The sequence below is a fragment of the Microplitis mediator genome, chromosome 10 (assembly GCF_029852145.1).
Source record: "Microplitis mediator isolate UGA2020A chromosome 10, iyMicMedi2.1, whole genome shotgun sequence".
NCBI classification, from domain to species: domain Eukaryota; kingdom Metazoa; phylum Arthropoda; class Insecta; order Hymenoptera; family Braconidae; genus Microplitis; species Microplitis mediator.
The window spans coordinates 481847-498338 of record NC_079978.1 but is presented as its reverse complement, the minus strand read 5'-3'; the positions used below and the strand labels follow the sequence as shown (position 1 = coordinate 498338).

General features: G+C 36.8%; 1 protein-coding gene across 3 annotated transcripts; it reads left to right on the top strand.

Moving 5' to 3' along the window:
- Positions 1 to 244: 244 nt before the first annotated feature.
- On the top strand, positions 245 to 13293 carry LOC130675463 (WD repeat and FYVE domain-containing protein 3). 3 transcript variants are annotated; one of them, XM_057481172.1, is made up of 5 exons: positions 245 to 885; positions 1192 to 1389; positions 1484 to 1723; positions 1811 to 11787; positions 11868 to 13293. In XM_057481172.1, exons 3-5 carry the CDS (start codon positions 1499 to 1501, stop codon positions 11983 to 11985), a joined length of 10320 nt encoding a protein of 3439 aa, XP_057337155.1. In that variant the 5' UTR covers positions 245 to 885; positions 1192 to 1389; positions 1484 to 1498; the 3' UTR covers positions 11986 to 13293. The 3 variants fall into 3 exon arrangements, with proteins under 3 accessions (XP_057337155.1, XP_057337153.1, XP_057337154.1); XM_057481170.1 differs by having other exon boundaries at positions 998 to 1389; XM_057481171.1 differs by lacking the exon at positions 1192 to 1389.
- Positions 13294 to 16492: the final 3199 nt, after the last annotated feature.

Genomic DNA, 16492 nt, shown 5'->3' with positions numbered 1-16492 from the left:
TTATTTTACCTGAGCAAACAAGTAGTTCATGTTCCTGTCGTCATGTCAACGTTTTATTGCTGGTAATTGAAAACTATTTTATCAGCATTTTGAATATTAAACTGCAATAGTTACAATAAATCACCGACTGGCGCGTGGATTTTTTAAAAATTACTATTTTTATTCATAAAAGCACAGAGTTACCCAGCAGAAGACAATCTATTGGTTTTATTATAATTTATGCTGCTCTCAGTACTCAGCTTGTTGTACCACGTGACCGTCATATCGACGTATCGCATTCGGTCCATGTATTCGTCGGGCTCCGAAAAAATACCTGTCAAATGTTAAGTGCCCAGAGCCAATAAAAAATAAAATCTCTCGAGATATTTTTAAAAAACTATTAAAAAATGTAGTGACATTGAAATTCAAATTACGCGGGTTAAATTTAAACCCCGATAATTGAATCGCGGATTTTAATTACTCGCGCTGTTATAATCCTTATTAAATTATCGATAAGATAATATTTTATTTGAATAAATAACAAAAACAAGTATTTAATTTATGTGACATATATATAAATATGACGAGAGAGGAGCGAGGAGGATAACAAGTGGATTTATTAAATTACGCCGTGCTCGTGGGCGGTTACCTGTGACGTTTCTCAATAAAGTGACACTTGCTCGATTCCCGATGTCGTTTTGATTTAAATTTATCGCGAGAAGATTTTAAAAAAATATATAAATAAAGATCTATAAAGTGAAAGCGACGTAAATATTGAGCTGCTGGAAATTATTTAAGTGAATAATATATAATGAGCGCAGAACGACGCGCGATTATTTACGTGCGTCGTTCTATGATACATTTTTTTTCTGACAGTTAATTATTTATTTGTGACAAAAATACAAGGTATGAATTTTATCATTGTCATTTAAATTATTTTTATTATTATCAATATTATTATTATTATTATTATAAATTTATATAAATATATATAATAGAGTTACATATTTTATTTTAGAATGTATGTAGGAGAGGGCACTATTTTTGATTGTTTCATTGATTAATTTCGCTGACCAAGTACTATTATTATAAAGTCGTCGTCAACTCGGTTTCATTTTTTTTTGTCACCATTGTTATCACGTTTTATTTAAAATTGTTGTTATTATTTTATCAACAGTTGACTAATTAACAATATTTTATATAACAATCCAGATATCAAATGTGCTTTTGATTCCATTAATCATTTGAATATCTATACATATATTATGCAATGACAGCTGGCGATGTGACATTTGTGTATCATATAAATCACCAGGCGTGAAAAAAAAAAATTTTTTTCTTGTTTGACTATTAGTAGTTACAGTACAATTTAAATGGTACTGCAAACATTACATTTGAATAATTAATCATGTATGTTGATATTGATGTCAATTTTATTGATTAGATATACTGTGATAATGTACGATTATTGTTTAGCTAAACATTGTTGTGTTTTTGTTTGCAGAGTAGTTTTAAAAACATGAATATAATGCGTAAATTACGAGGGGGAAGTGCAGTTGGAGGCATGGGTTCCAGTGGAACTGGAAGTGTTGATGACTGTGTGGGCGGTAGTAATCCTCAGCATACGGCACTAGGTCTTATGCACCTGAAGAAATTATTTTCTGAATACACTCACCCGCCGCATCCGCTGTCGGAGACCGAGAAAGATGATAAGCTTTATAATATGTTGCCATTGTTTTGCAAGGTATGTTATCGCGTACGTTATTTATAGACTGAAAGTCAAGTACTTAATTAATATGACTGGTATATTTGTTTGTTGATTTATTTTTAGGTCTTTGGGTCTAGTCCTGCTGGAGATATGAGCGAGAAATTCTGGGATATATTGGCTTTTACGCAGCAAGTGTCCAAGCTGATGGTATCGGAGATAAGAAGACGGGCGAGCAATCAGAGTACTGAGACCGCCAGCTGTGCGATAGTTAAATTATTAGAGATTGAAAATAGTGAGGAGTCGAGTAACGGGTGGATGTTGCTGTCGACGTTAAATTTATTAGCCGCTGGTGACGCGTCGTTGATACAAGCGATGACAACAGCTTCGGTGCCATCGACACTTGTCAAGTGTCTGTATTTGTTTTTTGATTTACCTGAAATGAACGACGCAGAAGCGGATCTCACTGATGTTAATAGTGAATTTACACCACGGGAACGCAGAATATTGCTACAAAAAATATTTGTACAATTACTGGTGCGGCTTTGTAGCCACCCGTATCCAGCAGAAGAACTGGCAAGGAAAGATGATTTAACGTTATTATTCTCGGCGATAACTAGCTGGTGCCCGCAGTACAATGTCATGTGGCGTAAAAGCGCTGCTGAAGTATTGATGACATTATCACGACATGGACTCACTCAAAATGTCGTATCTTACATTCATAACAAAGGATGTATAGCGCTTTGCATTGACAATATGCAACGTGTACCTGAACTAGCTCCGCTTGAAGTTGTTGAAATGTTTGTAACGGTATTTTGTTTTCTAAAAGACTCTAGCGAAGTATCACAAATGCTTTTGGATGACTTTCGCGTTTGTCAAGGATATATTTTCTTATCAGAATTTTTACTTAAACACGCACCTTCACGGCTCGAACAAGAGGGAAATGCTGAGGCGCAAGACGCCATCAGAAATTTGGTATTGATGTTGGCTTCGTTGACAATGTGCGGACACACTGAATTAAAACCGAGTCAAGCAAGTATGGGCTCGTTGTTTCAAATGTTAGGTTTTACTCTGCCACAGCCAAGCAATCGAGGCGGTAGTGTCAGAAATATTCAAGCATTCCAAGTACTACAATCTGTATTCGTTAAGTCTAACTCGTCACTTTTGTGCTGCACTATACTCGACGCCATATCTAGTGTTTATCACAGCGACAATGCTAATTATTTTATACTAGAAGGACAAAATACCCTATCACAGTTTGCTGAAAAAATATATTTGAAAAATCCTGAGATACAAAAAAAATTCTTTCAACTGTTAGAGTTTATAGTATTTCAGCTGAACTTTGTGCCTTGCAAAGAACTCATATCCCTATCAATTCTTCTCAAGTCTAATCACTCGGTCAGTTGCAGTATAATGGCGATGGAGACGCTGCTGAATATTCTACGACATAACGTGATATTCAAGGACGTGTACAGAGAAGTAGGAATGCTGGAAGTGTTTGTTACTTGTTTGCATCGTTATGCGACGCTGCTGAAGGACAAGCAGTCAGCAACTGACCAGGGCTTGGAGTACAAAATGTGTCCGGAGCAAGAACGTCTTGGTCAACTGGTGATGGAAGCTCTTACAACTCTACTGGGCGGCAATGTGCAGAATGCAAATGTTTTTCGAGAGTGTACTGGAGCTCGGTGTGCCCACAACCTTGTCCCCTACATGGAGTGTCGGTTCCAAGCACTGAGTCTCGTCAGAGAACTTATTCTCAGCGCCGGTGGAGACGACGACATGGCAACTCTGCTTGGTGTGATGCACTCAGCACCTGCAAACGCCCTGGTTCTCAAGTCTCACATACTCCTGGCACTTCTTACATGTTTACGAGAGTCACATCGCACTCGAACTGTTTTTCGTAAAGTCGGGGGTTTCGTTTACGTAATGTCAGTACTCGTTTCTCTTGAAGGCCAACTAGGACCACTGCCACACAATTCTTTAGAACCTTGTAACGATAACATTCCAGAAAGAAGTTCACAAGATGAATCACAACTTCTTAATCTACTCCATCTTGTCTTTCAAACAATTTGTACTGCTATGAGATTTGAACCAGCAAATGCTAAATTTTTCCACTTAGAAATATGTCAATCTAGTTTATGTGATACTCTACGACTACTTGGTTGTTTTTCATCTCAAACTACACTTACTGAGTGTAATAATCCAGTGCCGTCAATAAATTATCACAATACCTGGCAAGGTTTGTTCAATGGAAATGTTTTGGAACCGTCATTTCCAAGTGAAATACCAAAGAGTCTTTCGTACGCGTGTTTATTGCTGCGGTTGCTCTACGACGTAGCGCTTGATGTCTTTGAAAAGCCAAACTTTGCAGTGATTGGCACAAGATCACCGTGCCACAGACAATCCAGCTTGGAGAACCAAAAGTCTGTTGACTCTCCAGTGAGTGGAAAACGTTCAACTGTCAATTCATTGAATTTAAATCCCCCTGCACCAGAGCCAATTATTGTCCATCCAGGTATTGTTGTAGGGATGCTTCACCTGTTGCCTTCAATAACTGACCGAACAAAACCAGAGTATGCTCTGGCTCTTCAGATCTACATTGCTGAAGTAATTAAGAGTCTCGTGCGCTCGGAACGCAATCAACAAGTTATGTGTGACTCCGGAATGGCTGGAGAATTATTAACTATGGGCAGAGTTGCGTTGCAAGATGAAACTCATCCGCTCCATCAACCTCTTCAGTACATAATTGAACGCCTGGCAGCCCAGTCATTAGAGCCAAAAGATTTACGTGAATTTTTACGACTCGGTGATCCACTTTGTTGTATTTCGCTGGACGATATAGAGCCAAACAAACAACGTGGAGGACCAGTTCCTTTGACACGTATCAAAACTCTCGTGTCAATGACAACACCAAAGGACTTCAGAGCTCACGGGTCGTGTACTCTACCGCCATTCGTTGAGTTTGACATGAGCGCTGAAGGATTCGCGAGTCTTTATCTTCCTAGTATTGCACCGCAGAGCACAACTCCACCGACAGTAGTCTCTGCTGACAACAGCGTACTGGGTGGCATTGGTTCAGGTGACCGCTTGTTCCCACCCCAGACTGGTCTTACATACAGCACATGGATATGTGTCGACAAATTCAGCGACCCACGAACAGATCCTCACTGTGTGAGACTTTTAACTTTGGTACGGAGTCCGCCCTCGGGTACTCGAGACATAATTTGTTTTGCTGCTGTCTTGAGTGCTAGAGATAAAGCCATTATTGTTTCAACACAAGAAACTCAGATGCCGCAGAGTATTGGAGAATGGGAACCCGAAGGTACTGGAGAAAGTGGAGCACGAGTTTGGTGTCCCGATTTACTTCACGAGGGACAATGGCATCATATAGCTATTGTATTGAATCGCGCAGTTTTGAAGAATTCAAGTTTTTCTCTCTACTTGGACGGCCAGCATATTCAAAGTCAAAAACTTCATTACATCACACAAACACCTGGTGGAGGGGCTGCTAATTTGACCGTAGCATCGCCTGTTTATGGTTACGTCGGTACACCTCCGTGCTGGAGGCGTTACTCAAAGTTAACTTGGAAACAAGGACCTTGTCATTTAGTTGAAGAAGTTTTCAACTCACAAAACATACTTACGCTATTTAAATTGGGCCCTCACTATATGGGAAGTATGCAAGCACCTCAATTCATCGGACCTGAACCTCTGTCTTCTCTGCTGTCGGAAGAAAAAGTTGTATTTGGATTGAATGCCAAAGCCATGTCACAACTAACTCTAGCAAAAATACGAAAAGTCTACAGTAGAGCTGATACCAAGTCAATAGCCAAGCAACTTGGCATGTCTTCTCACGAAAATGCAACTCCGATACGCGTTCTCCATAACTCTGCTGGTCATCTCAGTGGACCAGCTCGAGCTCTCGGAGGAGTCGTGGTTGGTTATCTAGGCGTGCGGGTTTTCAATCCACGTCCGGTTGCCACGACAATTGACAACGTAGGAGGATGCTCAGTGCTACTGGGTCTCATTGCCATGGCTCAGGATGTCGAGTCTCTGTACGCGGCAGTAAAAGCTCTGGTGTGCGTGGTGAGATCAAATCAAGCTGCGCAACAAGAAATGGATCGTCGTCGAGGTTACCAGACTCTGGCCATGTTACTGAGAAGAAAATGTCCTCTACTAAACAGTCACATTCTTCATTTGACGTTCAGTCTAGTAGGCACTGTTGACAGCGGACGTGAGACCAGCGCCATTCCCAATGTCACTGCATTCCAAGACTTGCTCTGTGATTTACAAGTGTGGCATGAAGCTCCCGGTGAGTTACTTCGTTCTTTACTAGAGCATTTGTATGAATTAGTAGCTGAGTCAAATGAAAAACGCACCAACCTAAGACTGATGCGGGATCTACAGTTGGTTCATAAATTACTGCATATTTTAAGTGAAGTCAAGCAGAACTCAACGAGACAAGTTCTTTTAGCGCTGCTGAGTATCCTGCTGGCACAGCCACGTCAAGCGGATCTTTTGTGGTTCGGTCAATTTATCGTCGCTACATTGCCTCTGGTATCAGAAAAACATTTAATTCCACGCGAGAATGAAGGCCCGAAAGAAGGTGAAGGTGAAAGTATTTTATTGCGCAACAGATGTCTTCAGTTATTACACTCGCTATTGTTCAATGGATCCAAAGTAAATGCAACAATGTGCGATGAATTAGCGAAAGTTCTTGGTCTGGACTGGGTTCTATTGTTTTTACAATCAGGTCTTCACAGTACAACTATTGTGTGGGGATTAAGGATACTCGTAGCTGTTTGTTCAGTCCAATCGATACTTCAAAAGTTCAAAGAGGGAACGAGTAATAGTGGCTGGTTACGACACACTGATCATAATAAAATGGCAATGGCCTTGGGTTGTCAACAACAAACTTCAACTGGTGAAGTAAAGCCGATAGGTTTAAATGTACCGGGATTCCAACATCTCGGCTGGCTGCTTCCTCAACACGTGGACCTTGTTCCCGAATTGTACTTTCTTTTTATTGGGCTCATGTTAGTCCAGCCAATAAAATTACTGCCAGCTGACTCTAAATTAGAACTTGATAATATCTGGAATTTTATGTTTGGCGTACCAGCAAATCATTCATTGTCATCATTTAATGGAAAAATAAATTTATGTCCGGATGCTGTTGTTGTGCTTCTAGCGATGGTTCGCACTATGCTTAATATGCACTTTAATAATCCAGACAGTTTACCCGAGTGGCTTACTGAGTATCCAGTGACAATAATACAATTTTTATTTTTTCTCTATCACAATTTCACAGATTTTATGCCAGTATTTATGTCAGCTGAAGTCTTGGGCGCTTTGGCGGGTACATTGTTCCCAAAACCTATTACTGGAAGTCAAGACAGCAGTGGAGCAAGTACTCCAGCTGATGAACAGGAGCCAGTGCTGGTGAGATCACCATCTAAAGACATCGGGTTAACGAATCACCCGGCAAGGAAATTTGTCATGGATTTCCTACGAGTTATTGTCGTAGATTCGCTATCTCTTCCAGTGACAGCTAAATCTCCACCAGCGATAGATCTAGTGCTAGAAGCTTGGCCAGAGTACGCGTCAACTGGCCAACAGACGCGTTACCAAACTGAAATATTGTCAATTTTAATGGAACATCTTTTAGCTGCTGATGTATTGATCGGCGAACAAGCAGCATTGCCTGTAGTTCCTGGGGGTTCTGTTAATAATATAACTAATAATGTTTGCTATGTTACAGCGAGAATCGTTGACAAACTGTGGCAAGGAGCATTGACCAAAGACCCGCATGAAGTCTTTGACTTTATTGTTAAACTTATCGGTCAAGCTAAAAGACGACCCGGGGCCGTCAGCATGGAAGGTCTTCATCATTGTTTAAATAGAACAATATTATTTTTGCTGTCACGAGCAACAGATTCAATTGCTGATCAAATGGCTGTTTTGGAAGCTCTGCATAAATTGACAACTCACAGATTACTTGTATTTGGTGCTGGGAATCATGAACTGGAATTCATCAGCTGTTTGACTTACTGTCTTCTTCAGCTTACTGCTGACATTAAAATAATGCTAGACACAAATATGAAAACTACTTGGCATGTTAATCCTCAGGTTGAGTCAAGTGATGACCGACTGACGTCTCATCAAGGGCACAATCTTATGGCAGTAGCGGCAACAAGAGTCTGGGAAGAACTGTACGCATGTAAAAAACCAGCTATCGAGGAAGTATTTAAAATTTCTTTGCCAGCTCCAGTAGGCAATGAACGCGCACCAGATTTATCGAGTGTACGTGATCTTGTTCATGAACAAGCCACCAGACTTTGGCTTAATTACGTTGTCTTGGAACGTAAAGCTTCTTACAGAGTACCCTGGGAGCTTCATAATCAGATTCAGTCGAAGATACAAAAAGTAACTGGTGGACTGACACGATTAGCAAGTCGCACAAAAGTACGCAAAGAAGAGTCTGTAAGACCGAGACTGAGACTTCATCATAGCGCAGTTGCTCAGTGGACAGAGCAGCATGTCGGATTGGTAAGAGAATTGGCCGCTACTCGTAAGCTTCAGCAGCAGCAAACTTATCAGCATACCCAGCGGTATGTTTATCAAGAATGGCTGCAGACTGAGACTGAGTTGACTCGCGAACGTGGACTCTGGGGTCCGCCGACTCCAACTGTTCTGGACAAATGGATGCTGGACATGACAGAGGGACCGTGTAGAATGCGCAAGAAAATGATGAAAAATGATCTGTTTTATATTCACTATCCTTATCGACCAGAGTTGGATCATCCTGATAACAAACAACTCAAGTATAAGGTAGCCACGAGTATGGACAGTAAAGAATATTATTTGAAGCAACTTGGTAATTCATCTGGGATGTTTGAACGTGAACGGGATCCAGTTATAGATGATACTCCTTTAGCTATGCACGAAGGATCAACCGAAAGTGAACCACCGATGGTACCTTGTACGCTGGAACGTCACGCAAGCGAACCTGATGAAGCGCCCGAGGATAACGAACAAGAAGAAGAAAATAATCAAGCGGTTCCTGATAATCAGACACTGCTAAGACTTCTTGAAGAGCATGAAAAAATCAGCCACATGTTTAGATGTGCCAGGATCCAGGGTTTAGACACCACAGAAGGTCTTTTACTGTTTGGCAAAGAACACTTTTATGTTATCGATGGATTTACGCTGCTCAAATCCCGTGAGATCAGAGACATTGAGAGTCTACCGGATGCTTATGAACCGATACTGCCTTCGCCTGGTTCACCTAGAAGATCTCGAGCCATGAGACAGTGTTCAAAATTCAATTACGAAGACATCAGAGAAGTTCACAAAAGAAGATATTTACTACAGCCCATGGCACTTGAGGTTTTCAGTGGTGACGGTAGAAATTATTTACTGGCATTCCCAAGAAAAGTACGGAACAAAGTCTACCAAAGATTCATGACATTTGCAACGGCAATTGCTGACAGTGCTCATCAGTCAGTGGCAGGGCAAAAGAGAACAGCTAATGTTGAGCAAGCAACTGGATTACTTTCAAATCTTATTGGCGAGACTTCGGTGACTCAGCGATGGGTAAGAGGAGAAATATCAAACTTCCAATATTTGATGCATTTGAATACTTTGGCTGGACGAAGTTACAATGACTTGATGCAGTATCCAATTTTTCCTTGGATATTAGCAGACTACGACAGTGAAGAAATTGATTTTAATGATCCGGCGTCTTTCAGAGATTTTACTCGACCTATGGGAGCACAGAGCCCCGAAAGATTGTTACAATTTAAAAAGAGATACAAAGAATGGGATGATCCTCATGGTGAAACTCCACCTTATCACTATGGAACTCACTACTCGTCGGCAATGATCGTTTGTTCTTATTTAGTAAGAATGGAACCTTTTACCCAGCATTTCTTGCGACTTCAAGGCGGTCACTTTGATCTTGCTGACAGAATGTTTAACAGTATAAAAGAAGCGTGGTCGTCAGCTTCCAAACACAATATGGCTGATGTCAAAGAGCTTATTCCCGAGTTCTTTTATCTTCCCGAGTTTCTTATCAACTCCAATCACTTTGATTTGGGTTCGAAGCAGAGCGGAGTTCAATTGGGCGACATTGTGCTCCCGCCTTGGGCAAAGCAGGACCCTCGTGAGTTTATCAGAGTCCATCGGCTGGCATTAGAAAGCGACTACGTCTCCCAAAATTTGCATCACTGGATAGATCTCATATTTGGCTACAAACAAAACGGGCCAGCAGCCGTCGACGCAGTCAATGTATTCCACCATCTGTTCTACGAAGGCAACGTTGACATCTACACCATAGACGATCCGTTAAAAAAGAATGCAACGATTGGATTTATAAATAATTTTGGACAAATACCCAAACAGCTATTTAAAAAACCTCATCCATGTAAAAAAATGACTGTAAGAACGAGTGTTATTGATCCAGGACCAATAACTCCGGGTTTAAGTATCACAGCAACAGATAAATTATTTTTCCATAATCTAGACAATCTAAAGCCTTCATTGCAGCCCATTAAAGAGCTTAAAGGTCCAGTAGGACAAATATTACATATTGATAAAACAGTATCAGCTGTTGAACAAAATAAAACACTTATTCCTCCTTCGTTTAATAAATACGTAGCATGGGGTTTTGCTGATCATTCATTGAGAATAGGTAATTATGACAGCGAAAAAGCAATATTTGTGTGTGAAGCAATGATGCAAAGTAACGGAGAAATAGTTGCTTGTGTTTGTCCGTCTTCCAAATTGATTGTCACAGCAGGAACAAGTTCTGTTGTCACAGTATGGGAGTACTCCAAACGTCAGTTGTCAATAAAACAATGTCTGTATGGTCATACGGAGGCAGTAACATGTCTTTCATCAAGTCCTGCTTACAATGTAATTGTGTCTGGGTCACGTGATGGTACGGCGATAATCTGGGATCTATCCCGGTGTCTTTTTGTACGACAGCTAAGAGGTCATGCTGGTCCTGTAGCAGCTGTTGCTATAAACGATCTCACTGGTGACATTGCCACCTGTGCAGCAACTTGGCTCCACGTTTGGAGTATCAATGGCGAAGAATTGGCGAGTGTCAATACGTGTGTAGGCCGTGCTGACAGAATGCAACAGATTTTGTGTGTCGCGTTCAGTCAAACACACGAGTGGGACTCGCAAAATGTTATCATGACTGGTTCCACTGACGGTGTTGCTCGGATGTGGTCAATGGACTATGTCCAGGTGCCCGCTGAAGAAGAAAAACCCGAAGAAGCAGCTGACAAGTCAGCAGTGAAGAAACAGCCTAGTACTGAAGAAGAGAGAACACAAAGTACCAAGAAGAGAGTCCATGAACTGGTTAAACAAATGAGCATATCTGCTGAAGAGTCAAGTCTGATGATGAAGAGTGGCTCGGAGAGCAGTTTGTCTGAAGCTGAAACTCTGAAGGAAGCTTCTCGTCTTCACGAAGAAAAAGAAGAGTGCTCGGATAATGAATCGAGTAATAGTTCAATTAATAAATTATGCCCGAAAAATTCACAATCGCCGACTGTAGTGATGAGGCGGAAGAGTCGGGGGAATCCGATGTTTAGAAAAAGTGAAGGAGGAGGTAGAGCAGACAGTGAAGTTATTCAGGCCCACGACTCATCTCACAATGTTAGCAATGATTCTGATAGTGCATTGAGGACTAGTAAAAGCGATACCAGCTTGACTGATAGTTTTGTTATGGTAAATGAGTCAGATACCAAACCACGCAGGATCAACCCACAAAATATTCTTAGAGATGGATTCAAGTGGCAGAGGCAGCTAGTGTTTAGAAGTAAACTAACAATGCACACAGCTTATGATCGTAAAGACAATGCAGAGCCTGCTTCGATAACAGCATTGGCGGTCTCGAAAGATCACAAAACAGTTTACGTGGGCGATACTCGGGGTCGAGTGTTCTCGTGGAGTGTTTGCGAGCAACCTGGACGCACTGTCGCTGATCATTGGCTCAAAGACGAGGGCGCTGATTCGTGTGTCGGTTGCGGAGTGAGATTTAATCTCTATGAGAGACGACACCATTGTCGCAATTGCGGACAAGTATTCTGTTCAAAGTAAGTGTAATTTAGTTTAATTTAATTGATGAATTAGGGAATTGATTTATTTATTTATTAATATTTTGATTGATGTTTAGGTGCAGTAGGTTCGAGTCGAAAATATCGAGACTAGGAATTCTAAAACCTGTCAGAGTATGCCAGGGATGCTTTTCACAACTAAGATCTCAAGGATCAACTGACAGTAATAACACTTAATCGACTAGTGATGTTGTTACTTTAGCACTGAAACTAGAATCACAATTGTCCGATAAACCACCAAATGTCCTCACAATTAACTTCTATAGAAACTTATTAACCCTGTAAGTATATATTTATTATATGAACAATGTAAAAACTGTTGAGAAAATTTAGGACACAACACCTAGAGCGGGAGTAAAAACCGAAAACACCTGAACACTCTTGTTAGGACAATTTTACTATAATTTTTGATGATGGATTATTTATTGATTGTTGGAAAAAAAAAGAAACCCTGGAGAATAGTTGACAGCTTGCGGTCCAGTACCTCCTACCGTACAATCATTTTTTTACGTTTGAATATTTATAATTATTATTTTCTATTATTATTACTCTGATAAATTTTTATGTATGATAAATAGTAATTAATGTCTAGAGGTTAAGGGCTGATGCATTACTTACAAACTGTGATTTTTTTACTTGTCGCAATTTACAACATTTTTTTTTTATTTTGTTTTATTTTACAATTTTATCAATCGAGATATTTTTTAATATAGATTTATTATCATTTTTTTTAAATTGCGTGATCAGAACAAATTTGATTTTATCTTTTAACTCTCCCATAAATAATTGACTTTTTTATTTATTTTTAAAAAATTACTGTGCTATCATAGACAATACCATAACATAAATTGCATAAAATGTGCTTGGAAATAGTGAGTGTGAATGTAGCAGACGAGAAAATTTATGAATTTTAAATTAATAAATAATAATAATGAAATTTAAAAAAATGCGCGTACTGATTTTTCATTTATCTAAATACGCATTTTTAAATTTCTATTCTACATACATTTTATTAATTTATTATAAACTTTAAAAATTGACAATTGACAGCTGCATTGACACTCATTGAAAATACGTTCTAAGGAATGAGTGTGAATGTAGCAGATATCCGACAAATTTAAAATTATAAATAATTAATGAAATCAATTTTTAAAAAATGCGCATTAGAAAAATTTAAAAATTAATAAGTGCATTTTTTAAAAATATTATTTTTTTGATTGTTTATAATTTTAAATTTGTCTGGTGTCTGCTTCATTCACACTCATTCTAAGAAACGTTGAATCATACAACAATTTACGGCTTAGCTTAAAATAATAATAATAATAATTACGTGTGTATAGATCTTTAATTGTCAGATTCTTTAGAGTCTAATAGTTTGATACCTAACAATCAAGACCTACGGACAAAAACAACAAAAAAATATAAAATAAAACGAGTGTGAATGTAACTGACAATTAGCAATTTTTTAAATTTTTGAATAAATAACTAAAATGTCAGAATAAAAATTTGAAAATGCGTATTTAGACTAAAAAATAACTAAAAAAAAAATAACTAAAAAATCAGTACGCGCCTTTTTTTAAATTTCATTATTTGAATTAATTAATTAATTTATTTAAAATTTGAAAATTGTCTCATCTGTTACATTCACACTCAATAAAATAACTACATAAATAAATAAAAAAAAGTATTTATTCACTGGGTTCAATCTTCTGAAAGGCAGCTTGCATATTTTAATCGTATCGATAGATAATTTAGTGGAATTGATGATTTTATTAAATAAAAATAAAATAAAAAAAATGTATTTTACATTTTGTAACAAATAATAATTATATTAATAATAATGCTGAGATCTTTTGGAAGATTGGTAAATATATTTATTAATAATAATAATAAATAATAATAATAAAAATAAAAGCAAATTCTAAAGAAAATTATTAAGACCCAAGTATTAGAACGGTGATAAATCCGTTGTAAAGCCAAATGTATAAGAACAACAAGGCTGAATAATAATGGTGTATAAAAATTGTACGGAATTAATATGATCTATTGTTATTATAGTTAGTTAATCGCAGAAAGAAATAAAATTTAATGTAGAGAGAAACCTGCATTGAATAGTTGAAAAAAAAAAACGTTTATAGTATAAATAAAATATTTAGATCCCTTGCATTGACACTGAAAAAAACAACAAATCTATGAAAAGTAGACGTCATTTGATTATAAAAAGAGTGAGGATAAAAATGATGAAATGAAGTTGGATTGCGAGAATGATAAAATGAATGATAAAAAATATAAAGGCTTTATGTTATGTGTAAACTACTGTACGGTTAATTTAAATTAATTAATGAAATGATAATAATAATATCATATATTATAAAGGCACATATATGTATTCTCTAGTCAAAAACGTGAGTGTGTGCCTTTAAAATAATTATTTGTTGTTAATTATTAATATTATTTGTTGTTTGGTGATTTTATTATACGAGTGATTATATTATTATTTAAATAATTTTTACAGTATTAAATTTAATAATTTTAAATATATATGTATATTTAAATTGTATATAATAATTATGACAATATCCTTTATACATTATAATCATTGCATCGTTTTATCTATTCAATACAAATACAAAACAAATTTATATTAAACACAAAAGTTATTTATTTGATAAGAGCTTTAAAAATTTAGTTTAGTTCTTTTACATTTTAGTCGTGATTTTTTTTTTTTTTTTTTTTTTTTAACGCTAGTAAATTTTTTTGAAATCAACAGCCAAATTAGTCAACCGGCTGAATATTTATGAAAACTTGATTGATGTAAATCTTTTTTTTTTTTATTTACATATAAAGTTATTATTGTAGTTATGGAAGAATGTATGAATAGTATATTAATAAATAAGACATAACAAATAAAAAAATTATAATAAACATGTCAACTGCTACTTTGTTACAGTAAAAGATTGAATAATGTCAGATTAACTTGAGAAAAATAAAATACATATTTAAAAAAAATTTTAATCTTGTTACCATTATTTTTATATTAATTCCCTATGTAAATAAAACGTAATCACGATAAGTAAGTTATCATTATTATTGATGTAGTTCAGAAAATTTAAAAGTTCAAAAATAAATAATAAGGAGAAAAAATTTCTATATTTTTATATAGAAATTTATTTTTCTATATTTTTTATAAAAGTTAATGATATTTTGTTTCATAGCAATTTCAACATCAAATTACCTTCAATTTCAAGCTAAAGTGGCTATACAATCAATTATTTGATGAATAATTCTCCCACTTTTCTTCACGCATAAGCAGTTTATGAACGTTCGGGAGTGGGGTCGATTTCGGTGGTTCTTTCTCGGACTGGGACCGTGGGGCCACAATGCAACACTGGATTCTAGCACGAGGCCCAATCGGAACGATAGCTAAATAGGATACAAAATTAAGCGCACGGTCCCTGGTAGCAAGCAGCACGTATTGTCGGAGGTGGGCCCCGTTCAGCATCCATGTCAAAAAGGCATCTTTCTGATATCTTTATATTATCTTTAAGATGAGTCTTAAAATTATCAGATCCAAAAAATGTTATCTTTATGATAACTTTTTGCCGACCGGGATTGACCCAGCACTCGGTGTTGTAAAAAAAACTATCTTTTCTATGGGATTTCTCTAGGATTTTCAGAGAAATCCTATAGAAATCCTATAGAAAAGATAGACCCAGAACTCGGCGTTGTAAAAAAAAAATATCTTTTCTATAGGATTTCTATAGGATTTTCAGAGAAATCCTATAGAAATCCTATAGAAAAGATAGACCCAGAACTCGGCGTTGCAAAAAAAAAATATCTTTTCTATGGGATTTCTCTAGGATTTTCAGAGAAATCCCATAGAAAAGATAGACCCAGCACTCGCTGTTGTAAAAAAAACTATCTTTTCTATAGGATTTCTGTGGGGTTTCAGAGTAATCCCATAGAAAAGATAGTTTTTTTTACAACACCGAGTGCTGGGTCTATCTTTTCTACGGGATTACTCTGAAAATCCCAGAGAAATCCTATAGAAAAGATAGTTTTTCTTACAACACCGAGTGCTGGGTCTATCTTTTCTATGGGATTTCTCTGGGATTTTCAGAGACATCCCATAGAAAATATAAAATGTTATTTTTAAAATAAATAATTTAGTTGACGGGAGCGCTGATGTCAATTAATTAACTGATTTCTTGTGATCACGATAACTTACGAATAAACCGACCCAGGGAACTAATTTTTTTTTATAAGCATTAGTTTGACGAGTACAAGAACCCTATCGTTAATCACTGTCCAACTCCTTTTGATTTATTTGTAATCAATAAAACCTTAAATATTTATGATTCTCGAATAATTTAGCTGCCGGTTTTCTTACATTTATTATTATTTATAGAATAAAAAAAAAACAAGCAACATCCGAGACAAAAACGCGGGATATTTAAGAAAAAATTCAAGCGATAATAAGAAATAATAAAAAATTAAAGTTAATAATTTAAAAGTGAAATAAAATTCATAATTAAAAGAAACTAATGTTATGAAAAAAAAAATAAATAAAAGTAATGATTAAAAATAAACTGAGCGATTGAGGTGTGCGCTTTTGGATTTTCCAACTTTTTATATATTTCAGGTTCACGGGTTTAAATAATAATTTTTTTACAGCGTGATTTAT

Bases quoted from the DNA above. Each gene is read 5' to 3' on its own strand.
- LOC130675463 (XM_057481171.1), top strand. From the start codon at position 1,499: ATGAATATAATGCGTAAATTACGAGGGGGAAGTGCAGTTGGAGGCATG. The intron at 1,724-1,810 runs GTATGTTATCGC...ATTTATTTTTAG, and splicing joins TGTTGCCATTGTTTTGCAAG to GTCTTTGGGTCTAGTCCTGC. The intron at 11,788-11,867 runs GTAAGTGTAATT...ATTGATGTTTAG, and splicing joins GGACAAGTATTCTGTTCAAA to GTGCAGTAGGTTCGAGTCGA.